The sequence below is a fragment of the Populus euphratica genome, unplaced genomic scaffold, assembly GCF_000495115.2.
Source record: "Populus euphratica unplaced genomic scaffold, PopEup_1.0 scaffold116.1, whole genome shotgun sequence".
NCBI classification, from domain to species: domain Eukaryota; kingdom Viridiplantae; phylum Streptophyta; class Magnoliopsida; order Malpighiales; family Salicaceae; genus Populus; species Populus euphratica.
The window spans coordinates 200,095-220,685 of NW_011499995.1; the positions used below are offsets into that span (position 1 = coordinate 200,095).

The 20,591-nt window shown below is 33.0% G+C and overlaps 2 protein-coding genes across 3 annotated transcripts; both read left to right on the forward strand.

The window, feature by feature from the left end:
- Window positions 1-197: 197 nt before the first annotated feature.
- LOC105140585 (uncharacterized) lies at window positions 198-2,503 on the forward strand. Its single transcript, XM_011047463.1, has 2 exons — window positions 198-1,141; window positions 1,888-2,503. The coding sequence occupies exons 1-2, from the start codon at window positions 571-573 to the stop codon at window positions 1,932-1,934; spliced, it is 618 nt and encodes a 205-aa protein (XP_011045765.1). The 5' UTR covers window positions 198-570; the 3' UTR covers window positions 1,935-2,503.
- A 3,088-nt stretch (window positions 2,504-5,591) lies between these two features.
- LOC105140586 (uncharacterized protein At2g33490) lies at window positions 5,592-13,358 on the forward strand. Of its 2 annotated transcripts, XM_011047464.1 has the most exons (11): window positions 5,592-5,916; window positions 6,261-6,333; window positions 6,821-6,895; window positions 7,770-7,831; window positions 7,932-8,000; window positions 9,281-9,309; window positions 9,388-9,595; window positions 9,738-9,968; window positions 10,806-10,856; window positions 11,160-12,192; window positions 13,012-13,358. In XM_011047464.1, exons 1-11 carry the CDS (start codon window positions 5,812-5,814, stop codon window positions 13,020-13,022), a joined length of 1,947 nt encoding a protein of 648 aa, XP_011045766.1. In that variant the 5' UTR covers window positions 5,592-5,811; the 3' UTR covers window positions 13,023-13,358. The 2 variants fall into 2 exon arrangements, with proteins under 2 accessions (XP_011045766.1, XP_011045767.1); XM_011047465.1 differs by lacking the exons at window positions 5,592-5,916; window positions 6,261-6,333; window positions 6,821-6,895 and having other exon boundaries at window positions 9,208-9,309.
- The last annotated feature ends 7,233 nt before the right edge of the window (window positions 13,359-20,591 follow it).

Sequence of the window (20,591 nt, forward strand, 5' to 3'; positions counted from 1 at the left end):
CGGGGAAACATCATACACGATCTTGATTCTAAAATTTGACTTCATAAAGTTAAAAGAAAAGAACATATGTCCTTAATCACCGATCATTACATCTTGTCAATAACAATAGTCAGTCAACATGACCTCATCTATTCAAACAAGATCCCGACATGGAGGATTGCGAAACGGTCAACATCACAGTAAGGAACACCGACAAAACAGAGAATTCCTTAACAGCTTCAACCAGCAACTTCAAATGCGATTATGATGTAAAACTGAAACGCATTGCTTACAGGGCACGCGTTATTACCAGATTTTGGAAGTCACACTTCCTCAAATGATAGGATTATTAATCTTTTTGTTGGTAAAGAATAACCCTTTATTTAGAGAGACTGTTTTAACTAAAAAACGAGTTCATTGCACTATTTCCCCCCGTAACCCTTGTTGAATTCTCTCTCGTTTTTTTAGTTATATATCCACATTACTTTTGGAACCGTCAGGGGAAAAAAGAAGAAGAAGAAACCAAGAACATTATCTTAATGAAGCCTAAAGCTTAGCGAAGGGGACCATTGGTAATTCCTTAACTTCCTAATGTTGTTCAAGTGGCCTTTGTTTTGTTTCCGTTCTAGTTCCTCTCCTTCCACGGGCCGTGAAATACAACAGGAGGAGGCTGCAGGGCCAACATGTGAAAATGTTGGATCCATTTATGATGATAAAGGTGGCTGCAAAGATGAAGAAACCAATTCTTCAGCTAGCCGTAGTCGGAAAAGCTTTTCCAGCTTTGCAATTGAAAGAGGTTTCATGAAGTGGGTTCTTCGTGCTAATGATAAAGATAGCGGTTTGGAAAGGGAAAGAGAGCCTGTCCATAAGGGACGAAAAGATGTCTCTGATTCACCAAAAATGGAAAGGGAACCAGAAGCGGCTAATGTTGTTCAAGAAGCAAAACATGTGAAGACGGTCAATTCTGAGGTCATGGCGGAGGAGAAAATCATAAGGGGAAGGAACCCTAGTAAGGGGGCTGGAGACAATGAGTTGATGGAGGGGGCTGCTAGCAATGGTAAGGAAAATGTAAAGGAGGACAGCATATTATATTTTCAAGAACCTCCTAGTTTCAGGATATACTGTGTTCATAATGTCTCCGTCGATGGTGATAGTAATGGAGGTGAGATTTTAATCAGAAGGTGATTAAATAATTAGGATTAGCCCACAGAATCAATATGCCTTTCGATTGTTTTTCAGGGTGAAAAATCTCCTGTAATTTTTAGGTGCTCGAATATTAGAAAATCAAGGCAGGATGATCTTGATCTTTTTTATTCATAATTTTCCGCAGACCATTTTCTTTCAGAGACTTTGGGTTTATGAGTTTCTTTGTGGAGGGTTCTTGTTGATATGAAAACACGGAGCTCAAATTCTGAGTCTTTATGGCTATAAATGATGCACAGATATATGTTCTCAAAATTAAGCATGCAAGAATAATAAATGCCAATGCATTTTAATTCTTGAGTTTTTCCTTTCCAAACCAAACACAGGCAGGACTAATTACCTTCAGGGTTTCCTAATTATGTAATTTGTTTTCTTTTTCATACAATTTATTGAGATTAATAGGCTCTCCAGCTATCTATTTCAAAAGAATTATGCACCTGATAGTTAACAGCATTGCTCTTTAGCAGTATCGCTAATAAAGTCAGCTGAAACCATTCTGATCTGTATATATATAGCTGCAATTCAATACTTGAAATGATTGTCTTTCCTAATGCAAGACTAAGAGCTTAACCCCACATTTCTGGCATTTTGCATGTATACGCTTACAGTACTTAATCACATCCTTCAAGCCTAAGCAGTGTGTGCATGTTGTTGAAACGGGTTCCTTGCAGAATTTGATATTTAACATTTCTCTTCTTTGGGCAGGGATCAGAGAGCCAGGCAGTGGAAAGAAGAAGAAAAGTAAAATCTAGACTGCTTTACGAAAAGGCAGACCTGCAGCAAGAATGAAAAAATTCCTGCTTCTCTCGTGCATCCTTCAACTCCTCAGGATAAGTGTCCATAAATCGGTTGGATAAGTTGTCTATCGACATGAGATACAAGGCGATCTTTCATTCACTGCCTTCGATTTTTTTCCCTTCGAATTCTTAAGTTTCAAAGGCAACGTTCTTATTGGAGAGAGCTCCATCTTCCCGGCGTTGGGAAGTAATATTGGGTAAACATCATTATCTTTGAGCCCCCCCTCTCCTCCATCCCTCTCTGTAGCTGCAGTTCTGCTTCTGTTTAGAAGGGGATTTGGTCAAGTCAGAATTACTGTTAACGTATTTTCCTTGAAGAAGTATTGCTCCTGTATTGAATGGTTTTGACTCTTTCGACCTGTGCACTCCATTTGTAATGTTCAAAGGTTTTCTCCCCGCTGTATATAGTACGTTGTGCAAAGAAATGCAAGTAACGTTTCTGAAAATCACCTCGTCGCTCGTAAAATTCGAACCCAAGATCTCCTATTGTGCTAACCTCGTGGACAGAAACCATATGGTGTTGAGACCTGATAGAAATTAACGTGTGTATACTACGTTAGCAATATGCTTCTTATATTCTTGGAGAAGCCAATTTCTGTCTAATTAAGAGCACACAGAATTCCCCACCTGTGAAAAAAAAAAAAAAAACTATTCAGATTGAGACTTATTGCCCCCAGTTGGGCTGCTGGGCACATGAAGTATAATTTTCCATAATGAGCTATCGCAGCATGCATGTCAACATCATGCGTGACTTTTCCTCCCAAATCAGCTCATAAACAAAGAAACTAGCCATCTTGGCTTGCTCCTGGACCAAGAAAATAATCTTTGAACGTGATCAAATCTTAAAAGTCAGAGACAAACATTAATAGATAGACTGTCATCATATATAGTCGCAGTAATGATGGAGTCAAGAAGAGCAAATTTCCTCGTTATCTTCTCAGAAATACGCAGGCCAAATATATTCTTGCTGGAATGGTCTTAGCAGAATAGAACCGCAGCCTACACATCAAATCAAAGGCAACATGGATTGCGAAAACGCCATCCTTTGGTCTCTCGCTTAGGCTTTAAGCAACAAACCTCTTTGACCACATAAAATCAACATTCAAATGACCGCGTATCTTCCATCTTTTTCTGTCCGTGTCATACCCTATGATCTCCTGGACATCGCTGGACCTTGCATTTACAAAATAATAATCCCTCTTTAAGCCATAAAGTAGAAAAGAAAAACAGTGAAATGATGAGCAGATTGTTTATGTCTGTCTTAAATTAATTGGAAGACTTTATTACTTTTAGGTATTTAAAGAGAAACATATGTTCATACTTTTGCAAAGAAGGCAACTTCCTCAGCACTGGGAGAGCTCCATTCCTCTTTTTTTTCTTTCTTTGTATAATTTTGGTCAAGGTACGCAACATCTCATGCTTCTTTATGAAGTTTGTAATCAAAGATTTAGTTGGACCGGTATGATTCGTATAAGCCTTTTTTTAGTTAATGATTCTCTAATTTTCAATGATAAACAGGCCTTAATTAGGTATAATTGTTGCAAATATTTTTAACAATCCCAATCCATGGGAGGATTAGTTTAAAGTTCCCATGGTTTAATTTTGATTTTTTTTTTATTACAAAACATCAAGTTCAAATCTTGAAAGATATCTACGAATAACCATATTAAAATGACAATGTAAATAGAAAAATTATGCGGTATATCAGACATTATATATCCCTCTCTGTCTCTCACATGATGATAACATCTATGTGTAACTTCTATGACATATTTCATTTTTTCAAAAGATAATTACAACTTTTAGCATTTTAAATAATTTCCCATCCACAATGCCGTATCATGAATGCTGTCTATACATGTACATAGATGCATCAATGCTAATATTATTGTGTTCTGCAACTACCCCCACGTTACTTGACTCTTTGTAGTTGTAATAGAAATTACAGTCATTTAAAAATGTGTAAAGATAATATTTTTTTATTTTTTAATTAATATTGGTATATCAAAACATTCTAAAAATACTTAAAAAAATTAATTTTAAATAAAAAATTTAATTTTTTTAAAAATATATAGATTAAATCACGTTCCAAACATGTTTTAAAAGAATGAATTAACAAACAAAGAAAAAGGAATAAAAATGATTTTAGATTCGTCTAGTCAAATTTATCACGTGAAAGAAATAGAAAGAAATCTTACTCAGGTTGTAAAGTCTGTTTAGGAATGTGTTAGGAATGTGGTTGTAATTGTTTTTTAAAATATTTTTTATTTAAAATTATATTAAAAATAATATTTTTTTTATTTTTTAAAAATTATTTTTAATATCAGTATTTTAAAATGATCTTGAAACATTAAAAAAATATTAATTTAAAATAAAAAAATTAAAAAAATTAATTTTTTTTAAAAACTCTTTTAAAACATAAAAATAATATTACATCACCTCAATAATTAAAGAAAATAAAAATCTTGTAAGTAGTCGGCCAAACTTGTCATGCATGTAGAAGTGAACTTAATAAAAAATTTCAATCTAATATTTGTTTAATTAAGGTCTAAATCTTGCCTTTTACTTGTTTGACTGGTCTTTTATTATTATTTTTTTATTTAGAATATGTTTGGTTGGCATCATAGTCTTCCCTAGCCAGTTTTTTTTTTTTACTTCTACTTTCCCCTCAAAAAGGGCAATGTAACACTGTTCTGGTGCGGGGGTAAAAATGAGTTTTTCTAATAAATGTTTACTTAGCACATGATTTTTCTCTTGGTTTTTCCTTATAAGGGCACAGGGTATAAATTTGACAGGATTACTCAATGAAAAATCTTCAAAATTATATGCAACTTCATCTTAGAAAAGAAAATTAATGGAGTAATTTTGATTTTTGAATCGATCAATATGGATTTGGCTTTCATGATAAAATAAAATTCAAAATAAATCTGGTATTCTTTAATACCAGTTCAATTTTAGATCAATTATAATATAATAAATTTGATTAAAATATAATTCGTGAGCTAAAAAAATATACCATCATAGAAAAAGTTTGGATCTTTTTTTCAAAATTTAAAAGTTTCAGCCTAAAATTTGAAAAAAAAGAGAGTAAAATTAACTAAATAAATAACCCATAAAAATACCTCTAGTTAAAATTAAAATGGTATATTATTAAATTCATTAGTACAAATTCATAATTGCAATAAAATACAATAGAATTTAAAGTAACGCTAGATTGATCAACAAATTTTGATGGTTGTGGGTAATGCATGTGGTAGAACAACAGTGAGTTTCCAACAATTTTTATCTTAGCAAATAAGGGCTAAAATGGTAAATACAGAAACTGAAGATCTGCCCAAATTCATTATCGGTCAAAACGAACGATGGTTTTAGTTTCTGGAACTCTTCTATCCTTGTCAGCAATATCTGACTTTGACTAGCCTCCTTCCTACAACCGAAACCACATACTACCCCGTGAATCTCCCACGCGTCACAGTCTCAAACCACCTCATTCCCCTTGAATTACCAAACTACCCAGGTACTGGCACGTGCCGCCCAATAAACTGTAGCTCTGAATGCTTGCGGCAGGCATTATAAAAACCCACTATTTCTTTGAATAACAGCTTTATTTGCTCGTTTTCTAAATTTTAATCAGTTACGAGTCGTTTTTGACCAAAACAGTTTTTTTCGTCTCTTTCCTTTTTTTTCTCCTCCCTCAATGTCGTTGAGACTATCGAATTGAATCTCTCTCTCGCTCTCTACCTAATTCACTCTCTTTCTAAAATCCGCTGAATTCGAATTCTCTCTGCTTCGTCTCTGTGAATCTTTCACTGTAATTAGGGTTTTGAGGAAAATGAAGTCCAAACTGAGAGGATTTAGACTGAGAAGAAGCGAACCGAAGGAAAAAATTGACTTCTTACCTCCTGCTCAGTTAGATGAGCTCGCTCAAGCTGCTCAGGTACTCTTTTCCTCCCTTTTCCATGTTTTTGGAGTTGATCCTTTTCTTTTTCTTTAGCTCGACCATTTAATACTCTCTCTTTAAGCTCCTCTAAACTCTTGTTAATCTTGATTACTAATTTTTAACATTAATTCTCTTTTTTTTCCCGTTCAATTTGCGAGAAAAATTAACTCCGGAAGACGTATTTTATTTTATTTTATTAAATAATTGACATATCTGATTTTTTTTGTTAATTAGAAATTTAGATCGTATTAGGTGTTAAGTTTTGGGATTGAATTTTCCTTGAATTTTTACCTTTTTTTTGGTTGTCTCTAATTTTGATTTTTATTGTTTTTTTTTTGCAGGATATGAAAGACATGAAGAATTGCTATGATAGTTTACTTTCTGCAGCTGCAGCAACAGCAAACAGTGCATATGGTAAAACTACTAGTCTTTGTAGCTTTTGTTATTCGGCCGTTTCCAATTAGAATTTGTTTTGGGTTCAAATAGTGAGCTTAATTTTGAACTATTTGATTTATTTTGAGTCAGAAAATGTTGCTGGTTTTCATTAATAATATCAGAATTTACACTGTTGTAAATAATTTTTTATAACTTTACCTACTTTAGTGTTACCGTACTTTGTCATCTGGTATTACGTTTACTCTCGGTGGCTATATTGACTTTTCCTTGTTAAAGCATTGCATATGTAATCGTGTGATTGTTTATGTTAACTGGTTTCGTTAAATTAAACTATGATATATGCATGTGGTAGTGTACATGTCATGTATAACTTGAATTATTGTATACACGGTTTGGCAATCTTTTCTATCTTTTCCATCTGCACTTTCAGAATTCTCCAAACTGACTCCATCTGCACTTTTTTTTGTCGAAGAATTCTCCAAACTGACTCCATCTGCACTTTCAGAATTCTCAGAGTCGTTGCGGGAAATGGGTTCTTGTCTGTTGGAGAAAACAGCATTACATGATGATGAAGGAAGTGGTAAGTGAAACAAGATAAATTAAGATGCAGGTTATCCTCAAATTTTTTTGAGATGTATTCCATGTCATGGCATGCTTTCTAAACTGTAGCCTGGAATTTTATGGTTAACACCTTGTCATTGAAAGTCACAGTTTTCATCAATCTGGAAAATATATACTGTACCAATCATGCTCTTTTAAATTTATGTTGGAACGAGTTTGAACATAATGAAACAAAAATATGGACTTTGGCTTTCTCTCAAATACATGGCATTTTCTTTTTTGCAAATAAAGTCGCTGATTGCAAATGTGGGATGAGAGGGTCTATTAATTCAGTCATCTAAGTGGTCTAGTTGTTCTACTTTAAATTGAATGTATTTTTATACACCTGACAATCTGTCCCCTTAATAATGGTCATGTTTGTGAGCTTATGAGTGATTATTCCTTTAGTTTGAGCTGATTAGTTATTAGCTCGTCATTAATGAAATCATGTGCCATTTTTTTTCTTGTATTTGAGTCAGATAACATTCAACTCTAAGACATGTACATATGCCCGCAAGCAAAGCTTATCAGCTAAAAATATCTCTTTTCATTTGTGCGAATAGACATTCCAATTTTGTGGATGTGACTGTTAGTTTTGTTTAGATAGGCTGTTGTCATATTTACAAGTACCATATCAAATTTTTTATTGTGTTGGTGGTGAGGTACCTATTCTGCAATCCATCTGTGTTTGCTTGTGGACCTTAATTTGTGTTCCTCTTCTTCCTTTTCCTTTATTTTGGATGGGGAGATTGCTTTCTCTCAGTTCAATTCTAGAACTAAGCATGTTGTCGTGGTTTTTATTTTTGAAGTCAGTATACTGGTCCTGCTGTAATAAAGCTACGTTTTTTCTGCAGGTAGGGTTTTGCTAATGTTGGGGAAAGTGCAGTTTGAACTTCAAAAACTTCTTGATAGTTATGTGAGTGGTTATATATTTATATTATTGATACTTTTAGATATTGTTATGGATAACACCTTCCATTCATCCTTTTATTAATTTACTGCAACATGTATTTCAGCGGTCTCATATATTCCTGACGATTACAAATCCATCAGAATCCTTGCTCAATGAACTTCGGACAGTTGAGGTTTGTTCATTTCGATATCTTAGTTGTTTGCTCTATTAATAGAGGTTTCACCATGACATTCCCTTACTTTACCCCCCCCCTCCCCAGGTCCATGGCAATCTATATTTTAAATCATGGAGGTCTCTAGTTATGTATGTTTTTCTATAAGAATTTTTTTTTTCTTCTAAAAGTGTGTTTCTTTTAGCAGAAATACAACTTGTTTGACCTCGTGGTTGATTGTTGTTGGAAACTGTATTCTTTTAGATTAAACGCAGTCAAAAGCTTCTTTCTAAGGGGTGCTTTTGCCAAAAGCAGAACCAAGACCCAGAAAGGGCCTTAGACTATAGAAATCACTAAAACAAGAAAAGCAGAGCAAGGCATCTACACAATAAAAATGGAAAGAAAATCACAACACTAGTGTGCATAGGTCTGTGAATCTTAACTTAGTATACACCTCCAGAGAACCTTGAAGTGGTTCCTGAAGAGTCTTAAAAGAACTATTCTACACACCAGTTTTATTGACAGAGAGTGATTGTTAGAAAATAGAATATCTTGGATCCTTCTCCACCCAAAATTCACCAAATGTCTGCAAACATGGCTTGTAACTGCAGGAACATAAAAGTTTTTGTTATTGTTGTTTATGCAGCATAATGCAGTTTAAGAAGGTGAATGTGTTTCCAACTTTGTGTGGGCCAATCAGAATATGACTTTCTCCTCATTTTGCTTGTGTCCGTGTAATTTAATTCAAGATGTAATAAAATGCTGTGGTTCAACTTTGATGGTGTTTTCCCACTCTTACCCCTGATCTTTTGGATGAAAACAAGAAATACATGCAACCTTGTTCTTGCTTGGTTTTTTAAATAAGATATTTGTTTATTTGTAAAGTAAATCCCTGAGTGCACTGCACTATAGGAGTTTTTTGGTGTATGTTCTCTGGTATCCTGCATCCATGTAACAATCTGAGCTCTTAGTTAGAGCATAATCAACTTTTGTGAATATAATGGACATTCAAGCTCTGTCAACCAATTACTGGCATGGATGATAAGCTGGTAATTTAGATAGAAAGTTAGATTTGCAAGAACTGGAATAAAGAGAGATTCTAGGTAGAAGTTCTGATGATGAAGGTTTAGACTTCAGCAATTTAATTAAAGAAGCCTTCTCTTTTAACATTTTGCTACTGAAATTTTGCCTTTCCAAAGAAGTTTGCTCACACCTTTGTATCTCCTAGCCTCATTGACTCACTAGCATGTAAGCATTGTACTAAATTTTGCATGGTGACCTTTTCTTGCTGTGTATTGCAGGATATGAAGCGACAATGTGATGAAAAAAGGTTCATCCTTATCTATTTAATCCTACTTTGATTTCCTCAAAGTAAAAATGTCTTCTGAATTTGGCATGTAATGTTCAGAAATGTCTATGAATACATGGTTGCACAACAGAAGGACAAAGGAAGGTCAAAAGGTGGGAAGGATGAAAGTATTACTCTGCAGCAATTGCGAACAGCTCGTGAAGAATATGACGAAGAGGCAACCTTGTGTGTTTTTCGGTTAAAATCTCTGAAACAGGGACAGTCTCGAAGTCTTCTAACACAGGCAGCTCGTCATCACGCTGCTCAGGTTTTTTTGTACATCCTTAAAAGTTTATATTTCAAATACATTCCATATCATTTTTCACCTAGGCAGTTCAGGTTGAATTTGCATTTTTCATTTTTCTTATATTTCTGATGATAAGATGCTCTTCTTTATGCTTTCAATGCAGTTGAATTTCTTTCTGAAGGGACTTAAATCACTTGAGACAGTTGAGCCACATGTTAGACTGGTTACAGAACATCAACACATTGACTACCATTTCAGTGGGCTTGAAAGTGATGGTAGAGAAGAGGGCGAGGATGATGGCGAGGATGGCGGTGATACAAATGAACTTAGTTTTGATTACAGAGAAAATAACCAGGGGAATGCTGTTGTTTCTGCTGCAAGGGGTTCTATGGAGGTAAGTATATGATACGAATCAGAAAGTTGTAGTGTTAGAAGAATAATGTCCCACATTGAGATATTCACTGGATCAGGGGATGGCTTCCCTTTCCAGTTATGTTGAAGATGGAATCCATTTTGAGTGCAAGATATGTGCTCTTTAAGTTCCCTATTTATGGCATGTTCATGCCATCAAAATGATATAATATGTGGCCTGGTCTTCACACTGAATTTTCAATCCAAGTGTTCACAGTGCAATCAGATCTGCTAATAAATGGATGAGGAAACCTAGTTTCCATAACCCTTTTGCTCTGTCTCGCAATAAGCCGTGGACCTTTTGTTATCTTGAGTGGGATGTTTCCATATTGGGTATAAAGGTCTTACATGAAGGGGTTGATATAGGGGCGTTGTAGGATGGAGTGGACTATTTTTCCAAGGCAATCCAATTTCTCTCATGATTTTTATGGATGCATTGTAGGAATTAACATCTTTTTCTTTTTGTTTGGGGGTGGCGCTGGGGCCAAGGGCTTAGACTTGTTTCAAAGAGTAGTTCTTATAATGTTTATGGTGGTGGGGCAACAAAGGAAAAAATCTTATTTTCTTTTGGACTTAAACCTTGCTAGTTTTAAAAGATACTCTTCTGATGATGGGTAAACATGTATTGTATGAAAGGGAGTTCATGTTTAAGACAGTATGTTCTTTGTGGATATAATTGAACCAGAGAGTCCTCTCTTTTTATTCAAAGGATGAGACACATTCCCTAATTCACACTGAGACACTGTTGACTTTTTTTTTCCTCAAAAAACTTCAAAAAAGCTATGTTTTTCTGCTCATGACATGGCTACTTGTTGTCCAGGTGGAAGAAGAGGACCTTTCATTCCAAGTTTCAGCAGCGGAAAATGTAGAGGTACAATTAACACTTGTTTTGGTTAGTAGATTTGCTTCTGCTGATTGTATTTGTATTTAACCAAAAATAATAATCCATCACTTAATTCTGGGCATGGATATATGCATGTCGCTTGATCAACTTTACTGATAAATTTTTTGAATAAAGACTTCAGCTTCACATGCGTACTTTTAGCTTGGTGCAAAACCATCATAATTATTTTCATTTATTGCCAGCTGCTTTTACTTGTCGGCTCTGATGATTCTATGAATTAAGGTCAGAGGTGCAAGCTATTTGGCATTTAAAATTTGTATCTTTCTGCAGTTAAACCCAGACAAAAACCATGGTGGTTTCCATTTCCCAAGCAGAGAACCAAGAGGAGGCAGCCATTCAGCACCAATAGTTCCAGAAAGAAAACCTGATCCAGTTGAAAGAATAAGACAAATGCAGCAAGAATCAAGGAAGTCCAACACATATGTGCTGCCCACACCTATTGATGCAAAGGGTGCAATCTCTTCAAGAACAAGTTCTTCAGTTCCCAACACAAGGCAAACAGACATCAGCGGACGCACTCACAATTTGTGGCATTCTTCCCCATTGGAACAGAAGAAGAATGAGAAAGATTCTGGTGATGGTCACCTGTCAGATTTCACTGCTTTAAAAGCACGCTCAGGACATAAAGAGAGTAGCAATCCTAATGCCTCCACTCAATTACCTCCACCTTTAGTTGGTGGAATCTCATATCCGCAGCTTGATGTACACAATGCATCCGATTACAAAAAAAATAAATGGCAATCTTTCTCTGGTCCAATAACCAGTAAGCCATGGTCAGTGAAGCCTTTATCATCCAGTGGTCCCATTTCCTCAACTGAACTTTCACAACAAGTTTCTGGAATGCTATCTCGTGTGGCAAATCCTCAACCTTCTTCATCCCCCAAAGTATCCCCAAGTACATCACCTCCTCTTGTTTCTTCACCCAAGATAAGTGAGCTTCATGAACTTCCAAGGCCACCGGGTAATTTAGCTGCCAAAGCTGCAAAACCTTCAGTGCCGATTGGACACTCTGCTCCATTGTCGAGAAATCCTGAGCTTGCCGGAACAAGCAAGATTTCTACAGGGGCCGCAAATTTGGCATCACCTCTTCCTCCCCCACCCTTGATAGTCCCACGTAGTTTCTCAATACCCTCGAGTAGTCAGAGAGCCATGACAGTGCACGTTTCTAAGCTTTTGGATTCTTCTCAAGTATCATATAAACCTGGGGAAGTCGATTCTCCTCCATTAACACCTATTTCCCTTGCAAATATGAGGCCAGCACCTGCCATTTCCGAACCAGTACCGCATTCTGGTCAAATTAGAGGTAATGAGACATCATGTTCATTAATTTTCTGATGCTGAGAGTCAAGCTAGCAATACTTTTTTGTCGGCTAAGAGTTGAGCATATCCCATCTTAATTTTTTCTTTCCATTTTTATGGAGTAGTCCCTTGTTTTGTTTTGTTAGAATTTGTATTATATGGCGGGAAAAAAAATGCTCGTATTAGTGGTGAAAAAAAATGCTCTTATTAGTCTTACTTTGAACTCGGAATATTTTCTAACCTGTTCAGTATGAACCGTGCTGCATGAACAGCTAATTCATTCAATTGTGTCTATAGAATGGTTCAAGAAATGGTCCCTTATTGTATCACTTGCAGGTAACATTGAATGTGTTAGGACTGTTCCTTAATGTGTTATTAAGTTGTTTTTGTGATGCTTATTATGTTTTGACTATAGACGATGAGTAGTGTTATGGAAGGTTTTATTTGGTATTTGCCAAGTGGACATGCAATTTTGACATTCTTCCCCTCTGGTGTTAATAACAAATTCTCTTCAGCATTGACACTGTTTTTTGTTGCCGGGTCATAAACAATCTAACCAATCTCCGGCACATGAAATAATCTCTAGGACTATAAAATCAACTTCTGAATTATTTTCAAGTAGGGCATTTTCTGCAAGTAAAGATTGATAAAGGGCTCAACTGATGAATTATTGGGTCAGGTTTGGTGTGGAATGTTGTTTTGACGAACATTAGTTAAACGCCATTCTGGGAATACATATCTCCCCTGCTTGTCTTGCTTTGTTATCTTTTATTTATATTTTAAGGTTCAGATTTTGGTTCTGATTGCAAGTTGCTGGATGCAGGTGGGAGCTGATAATTTGTTATGCACACTAGCTGAAAAACTTCGAATTTTTGGAGTTCTCCTGACTATTTTTTGGATATCGTCATCTACAAGCTCTGGGTACTGTAAATATAATAACTCTATGCATTGTTTAGTTTCTCATCCCAATTTCTGTTCGTCGTGTGATTTATAATGATGAGAACTAAGCTCTTCATAATTGTGCATCATTACACATCTTGTATATCTTCCAGTTGAGCAAATTTTTTTTTTTTTTGTCTTTTCTTTTATGAATCTTCCCCACCAGAGAAATCCCAAACAAGGGTAAATTTTGATTTTCCACGAGTGATCTTAGGATTATTACTTTTCTTATCTCATTCTTGGTTACGTGTTGGCTGTTGATGTTATCAAATAGTTTTGAAAGGGCGCTGTTCAATCCTTTATTTTTATCTGCTACGAGGGTTCAAATCTCTGTTCTACCTGTAATTAAGGGGGGAAAGAATGGCAAGAAAATCAATGACTCCTTATCTTATAAATTCATATCAAGTTGATGACACCATGGGGTTTTTCCAATGTCCAACAATACAGATATTTTCTGTAGTTTCGAACCTTGTTAGGTCTCCTTAATTACTTGTGTGATTTATTTGTTTTTATGTGTTAAAAGTATGTTTAAAAGAATATGATTTTTTTTTTATATTTTATATTTTAAATTAATATTTTATTAATATTTTTAAACTATCTTAATATGGTAATGTTAAAAATAATTTTTTAAAAATAAAAAAAATTAATATATTTGAATTAATATTTTTAAACTATCTTAATATGGTAATGTTAAAAATAATTTTTTTAAAATAAAAGAATTAATATATTTTTAAAAGAAAAGTTATATGAAAAGCTATTATAATTATATTTCGAAACACCGTGAAGACTATATCCATAACATCTAAGATGTAATTACCCTTTTAACTAATTTCAAGAATACATTTTTTTGTTTCCCCGAGAGGAGAAAATCCATTGTTTGATTGATTGCAATGAATATGGGTGCGGCCACTATAATGTCAAGATGATTGTTTTTTTTTTTAAATTTAAATTTTTTATTTTTTATTTTAAATTAATATTTTTTATATGTTTTTAGATTATTTTGATGTATTAATATTAAAAATAATTTAAAAAAATAAAAAAATATTATTTTAATATATTTTTAGATAAATATATTTTTAGATAAAAATATTTTGAAAAATAATAACTATTATACTTCTAAACATCCTTTTAAAAATAGCTACAAGATTTTTTTAATATTTTTTTAAACAGATAGTAGGGTGTTGATGTGGTTTAATGTGATAAATCACTTAAAATTTCAAGTAGACCAGGATGAAGATTTGAAAAGGATATTTAACTAAAATAGCATAATTTGATAAAATATTTTTGGATACAATACATGATAAAAAAAAAAAAAATAGCATACTTTGAGTTAACTATTGCTATAATAGGAATATCATTTATAAATAACCGATAATAATAATAGTGGTTGTGAACAAATGTTATACAATTGTTAATGACAATTGCAGTTATGTTAAAGCTCTTTATCTCAATCTTAATTTTTACATAAAATAAAATTTAAATTACTATGAAGTTCAACACAAGAATTTTCATTATCAAACCTCAAATCTATAATTGCTGTTAATGACAATTACAGTTATGTTAAGCTCTTTGTCTCAATCTTAATTTTTACATAAAATAAATTTTAAATTACCATGAAGTTCAACACAAGAACTTTCATTATCAAACCTCAAATCTATAATTGAAAGTGTAATATTTTAACATCAATTTTATTTGTTAATTATAATATTAAAATAATGTGGGTGTTTTTTTAAATATTATTTTATTTATGTGTATTTTTTTATGTTGTTAATGGATGATTTGAAATTTTAAACAACTTCTACGCATATTCACTTGTTAATTAATAATTTTAAATCATGCTTATATAAAATAAGTATCAAAATGTATAATATGTAAGACAATTTTAAAATCAATATAATAATTAGCTAAAATATTATTACTGTAAAATCCCACATCAACGGGTGAGGAATTAGTTATTGGCCTTATTAGTAGTGCAAGTCGCTGACCTTTTGTACGCATTTTGGGGCATCAGGCTCAAAAATGAGCTCACGTCACCAAAAACAAATCATTAGGGTATAAGACATAAAATGAACAATATATAGCAGGTTGGGCTAGGTAGTTACATTTGATATTAGAGCCGACCTCACTGGTTGTCCAATGGTGCTGATGGGGTCGTCGAGTTCCTTAATGAGGGTGGATTATAAGATCTAACATTAGTGAGTGAGGAGTTAGTTGCTGGCCTTATTAATAGTGCTGATCAATGACCTGTTATACACGTTTTGGGGCGTCAGGCTCAAAAATAGGCTCGCGACACGAAAAACAAAACTGTTAGGACGGAAGGCCTAAAACAGACAATATACAGCAAGTTGAGCCAAACTATTATAATTAAAGAAGTAATAAAAATAAAAATAACTTCTAACTAAAAAAAATAACACAACATAATAGCATATCTGAGCTTATTTATGTCTTTTACGACAAGTGAATGGACCAACTTCATCAATATCATGACTTCCACATGTCTTTGTGGTCTTATCATCTAAGACAACATCATCTAGGCTTAATGTATTTCCTAATAGATCAAGCATAGTATGATATGTCTATGATAGCTTAAAAGGGTAATTACATCTAAGATGTAATTACCCTTCAACACAATCAATATTTTCTGAAACATTTACATCAACACAATCAATATTTTCTGAAACATTTACCAACATCAACACAAACAATTATTTATCAATATATAAAAAATTAAACATTAACACAAGTAATTAATTCTCATCATTTACCAACATCATCACAAGTAATATTTTCTTATCATTTACCAACATTAATACAAGCAATTATTTCTTTATTATAATTTAGTAACATACCTCATTTGACCATTGTCTATCTAACTTATTACGATAAAATAACATAAAGTGGGTTGAGTTATTTTTGAAATATATATTATAATACTATTTGTTAATAAATAAGTATTCAAACTTATTAAATAAGGTTTCCATGAAAAATATTCTTAATCTAAATAATATAATTTGTATGTTCAATAACACATGACCTGTATCCTAATGAAAATTCTAGATCAACCTCCAAAACTTGTATAGATATAATAGGTTTAGACTCCATTCGTGGTCGCTTCAAGTGTAAATGCTCCCACGACCATAACTCTGTGTACAAAAAAACATACAAAAAACAATCGAGGTAACATTTCAATTAAGTCCTCATGTGTTCCAAAAAGTTCTCCAAGTATCTTTTGGTTTGCAGCCTATGCTTTATAGTAAGAAAATTTAAACTTGTAGTGCAATTTAATTTCTTCTTATATATTGGAAACAATATAGGCGAGGTTATCTTGAATAAGAGTTGCAACCGCTGATATAATAAATTTAACATCAAGTTGATGATGGTTTATTTATTTATTTATGCATTGGTATATATGTGATTACCTTTCAACTTTGCTATATCTAAAGGAATCTGACTTTTCTATGGAATCTGCCATATAAGTACCAATAACTTTCAGATGAATGAACACATTGTAATTAAATAAATATTTGATTTAAATGTTAAACGTGATATTTAAGTGAATGTGCAATGTCATCATTACTTATGAAATCTTATCCAATAACCAAATCACCACTACCATTGATTATTTATAATAAATAGACTAGTCATTAAAAACCATATCATCAACTCCAATATCGTGACCAAAATCCAGAATAAGAGGCCTCATCATCATCATAATCATCTAATGTTTCAACTAAACTCACAACACCCTTATCTTTATTATCACTAGAATCGGAGGAGTCATACCTACGGTGATCATAATATATATTTTTAATCCTATTTTCATCATAAATTCTCATAACCTTATCTTACAATGTCCTAGATGTATCAACACTAATTGAACGTAATAATTGTCGAAATGACCGAGCAAATATGGATATAAATATATTAGTATCTCCATGCTCCATATTTTATGAGCTATTAAGTTTAGGATGGTTACTCATACAACTCCATCATGTTCGTTCCACATTGGATGAACATTTTCATTATATCTCTAAAATCCATATCACATGTAATCGATATAAAAAAATAATGATGTTCCCCAACAAGACACCTCTAAGTGATATCTATTTCAACATTATTATAATTCAACTCAAGTCATATATATCTTCAAATGACATGTCTTTAATGCCATTCAAGAACATAGTACTTCTATAAATATTATCACACGTGTGCAGTGTTGCGGCTGTCATCCACCACTCAAAAACTTTATATAATATACTGATGTATAGTCTATTCTGACAAAATATAAAGAGACAAAATTCTTTTTTCTTATCAATAAAATATGGACTGGGAGTCGCCATCTAATGTTCTAATTACTAGGCACCCTAACTGGTCTCAGAGATGGGGTACAAAGATTAGTTGCATAAAGAGAATGTATTAGCACCCCAACTAAGCTTTATCTAAGGTAAGCTGCATTGTTTTAATGTCTGATAAAATCTAAGGTCGTATTGTGTTTTCTAATTGTCAATCTATCCAAAGTTCAAGAAAAGTTCTCCTCAATAAAAAGTTTCTTATCTTAATAAGGTAGAACCTACTCGTTCTAGAGTCCGGAAAAAAAGAATTTAATATATGGGATACGTATTACGTATAAATTTATAATCCCTGATACTAAAACAAAAAAATAAAATTTTTATTGTTTTTAAAATTTTAGCCGATGTTCTCTTGATTTTAATAAACAGGTTATTAAAGCCAAAATACATGCTTAAATATTATTTTTTGTTGTATGAAAAATACAATATGATTTTTTAGCTTTTAAGACACTTGACCATATGCACAAAAATATTTTTTTTTTCAATTTTTTTATATTTTTGGAAGTTTTGACGAAACTGGGTATTTTAATACTTGATTTGTATTCTTACGACGTAAAATATAGACCGATATTAACCAAAATAAAAAAAATATGAGAAAATCACCAATGTTTTTTTGTTCAAATAGGCCAGCACCGACCCAAAATAAAAATGGGCAAGCACTAGCGTAACATAAATAAAATGGGTCGGCACCAACCCAACATAAAAATAAAATGGGCCGGCACCTGCACAACATAGAAATACACATGAAATAAAATATGTTGGCACCAGCCAATATGCAAAATGGGTCAGAGCTGGCCCATTATACTATAATTGGTTGGTTGCTATGCGCAACACAATAACTAGCTAATTATGTTCATTTTGCTGTAGAACAAGCTCACGTGCTGCATGCAAAATGAACATAAAGCATACAGGGTGAAAAAGAAGAAGAAGAAAGAAGAGAGAGGCAAGGGAGGCATACAGGGTGAAAAAGAAGAAGAAAGAAGAGAGAGGCAAGGGAACTGACTTGCAGTGGTTGTTGTGGAGGCTCATGGTGGTGCTCGCAGTGGTAAAGGTGTTGGCGGTGAAATGACGGTGGCTCTAAGCAGTGGTTCTTTTCTCTTGTCTCCTTGGTATTTCTTCTTTTCTTCTCTGTTTTTTTTCTACTGCCTTCTTCCATTTTTTTTTTCTGTTCTCTTCTGTTCTACTCCTTCTCTCTTGTTGTCTCTTTCTCTTCTTTTCTTTTCGTTCTATCCTCTCTTTTTTCATCTTTTTTACCTCTCATTTGCCTCTATATTTATAGGCAGAGGATGTTGGTGAAATGACCAAAGCTGCCACTGTGCTGCCGCCCTAGAATCACCCTGGGGTGCATCCTCTCTTCTTCCACCATGTGGCAAGCAAGTGGGGAGTTTTTGTTAGCGTCTTTTTGAACAAAAAAAAGAAGATACAGACGGTGAAAATAGGGGAACAAAAGTTCTCTTCCCCTGTTTTCTGTATATCTAAGGGAAGAAGAAGATGTATGATATTATTCAAAACGACATTGTTTTGGGGTTTTTTTTTTTTTAATAATGTATGAAACAATGTTTTTTTGAGAAAAACATGTTGTTTTATAATAATGTATGAAACGATGTTTTTTTGAGAAAAACATGTTGTTTTATTTAAATGAAAACAGCGCCAAACTTATGTTACAATAAAAATCAATCCTCAATTTGTGATTTGCTCAATCAAGCCCTAAATTGCAATTTTGATTAAAAAAATCAATGCAATTACATCCCAGTCAAAAATCAAACACCGGCCCTGAAGTTGGCTCCCCTTTTAACTTTGATCCTTGATCTTGAATTTATGCAATTTGACCCTTAATTGATCACTAAACTTATAATTTCTTCAACTGGGCCCCTGATTCGGTTTTAATTACAACCACTCAATTGACATGCCTTTTTCATTTTGGTCTTTGGTTTTGGATTTCTTCAATTATGTCCCTAATTAGCCATCAAACTTCAATATTTACGCAATTAAGCTCTTAATTTGACCAAATTAACTTTTAAAAATTATAATTTAACCCAAGAACTTTAATTTCTTCTAATTAAAGCCTAAATTGACCCCAAAATTAATTTTTCTTGTAATCAAACTCTTCATAAATTTAATTAAATTTTCAATAAAATTTAATTGAGTCCATAATAATCTAATTTTGAACTTTTCTTACTCAAATTGAATTTTCTTTTTCAACAGAGTTGTAATCAGTCAATAAAATACTGTTAAATTTTAATTTTTATAATTTTGAACCTCCTCAACTAAATTTTGATAAGTTTTAGGGCGCTCCAACATCCTTTTTTTACTATTATATTTTTTTGATAATTTTTTAATTTTTTTAATTTTTATTATTTTTTAAAGAGAGAAAAAATATGAATTGGAAAATAACTAAAAAATGGGTTATGACAAATATAAGTGCTACTATTGTTCGTATCAAGAACAATAATACCACTATAATGACACGTCATAAAAAAATTTGAAGACATTATGTAAAATAAAAGTACTCATTTCATCATAAAAGTGTTTAAAAGTGCATTTTTATCAAGGTTTTATATCATCATTTTGCACTTGAAGTATCAATAACTCTTTAACTAAAGCATGCTTTATAATAACATATCTAATAATATAAGATACATTTCATTTGTGATAAATGTTCATCTTAAATGCAGACCTATCACATAAATAAAAGGATTGATTGATGAGTTTAAGTACTAAAATTGAAAGGACAAAGAGATGACTAAAATTAGAAAAGAGAATCCGGTGCAGTCCAAACCGGAATACTATTCAGTAATTGGGTCATTTCTAAAGCTGTAGATCTTGGATTTAGGTCTACCTTAAATGGATGGAAAGGTGAGACATAGGCCTACAACTTTCATGTGAAGGTCTGGTTTTAAAAAGGCTATTTTCAAGTCCAAATTATAGCAACAATGAAAAAGTCTGAATGTGTCCTACAACTTTCATATAGATGTCTGATTTAAATTCTGATGTTATCAATTATGTTTTCGGCAGAAAAGAGAAGATAAGGATTGTTACCGAGTCAAGAGTTGGCCACCACTTATCAATTAGTCATCAAAATAATAGTTCTCAATTTTGGCCTATAAAAGGAGGC

What these genes read in the sequence shown, in the direction of transcription:
- LOC105140586 (XM_011047464.1), top strand. Translation starts at nt 5,812, where the DNA reads ATGAAGTCCAAACTGAGAGGATTTAGACTGAGAAGAAGCGAACCGAAG. An exon ending in ATGAACTTCGGACAGTTGAG is followed by an intron (nt 8,001 to 9,280) that starts GTTTGTTCATTT and finishes TGTGTATTGCAG; the next exon opens with GATATGAAGCGACAATGTGA. An exon ending in CTCGTCATCACGCTGCTCAG is followed by an intron (nt 9,596 to 9,737) that starts GTTTTTTTGTAC and finishes CTTTCAATGCAG; the next exon opens with TTGAATTTCTTTCTGAAGGG.
- LOC105140585 (XM_011047463.1), top strand. Translation starts at nt 571, where the DNA reads ATGTTGTTCAAGTGGCCTTTGTTTTGTTTCCGTTCTAGTTCCTCTCCT. An exon ending in CGATGGTGATAGTAATGGAG is followed by an intron (nt 1,142 to 1,887) that starts GTGAGATTTTAA and finishes TTCTTTGGGCAG; the next exon opens with GGATCAGAGAGCCAGGCAGT.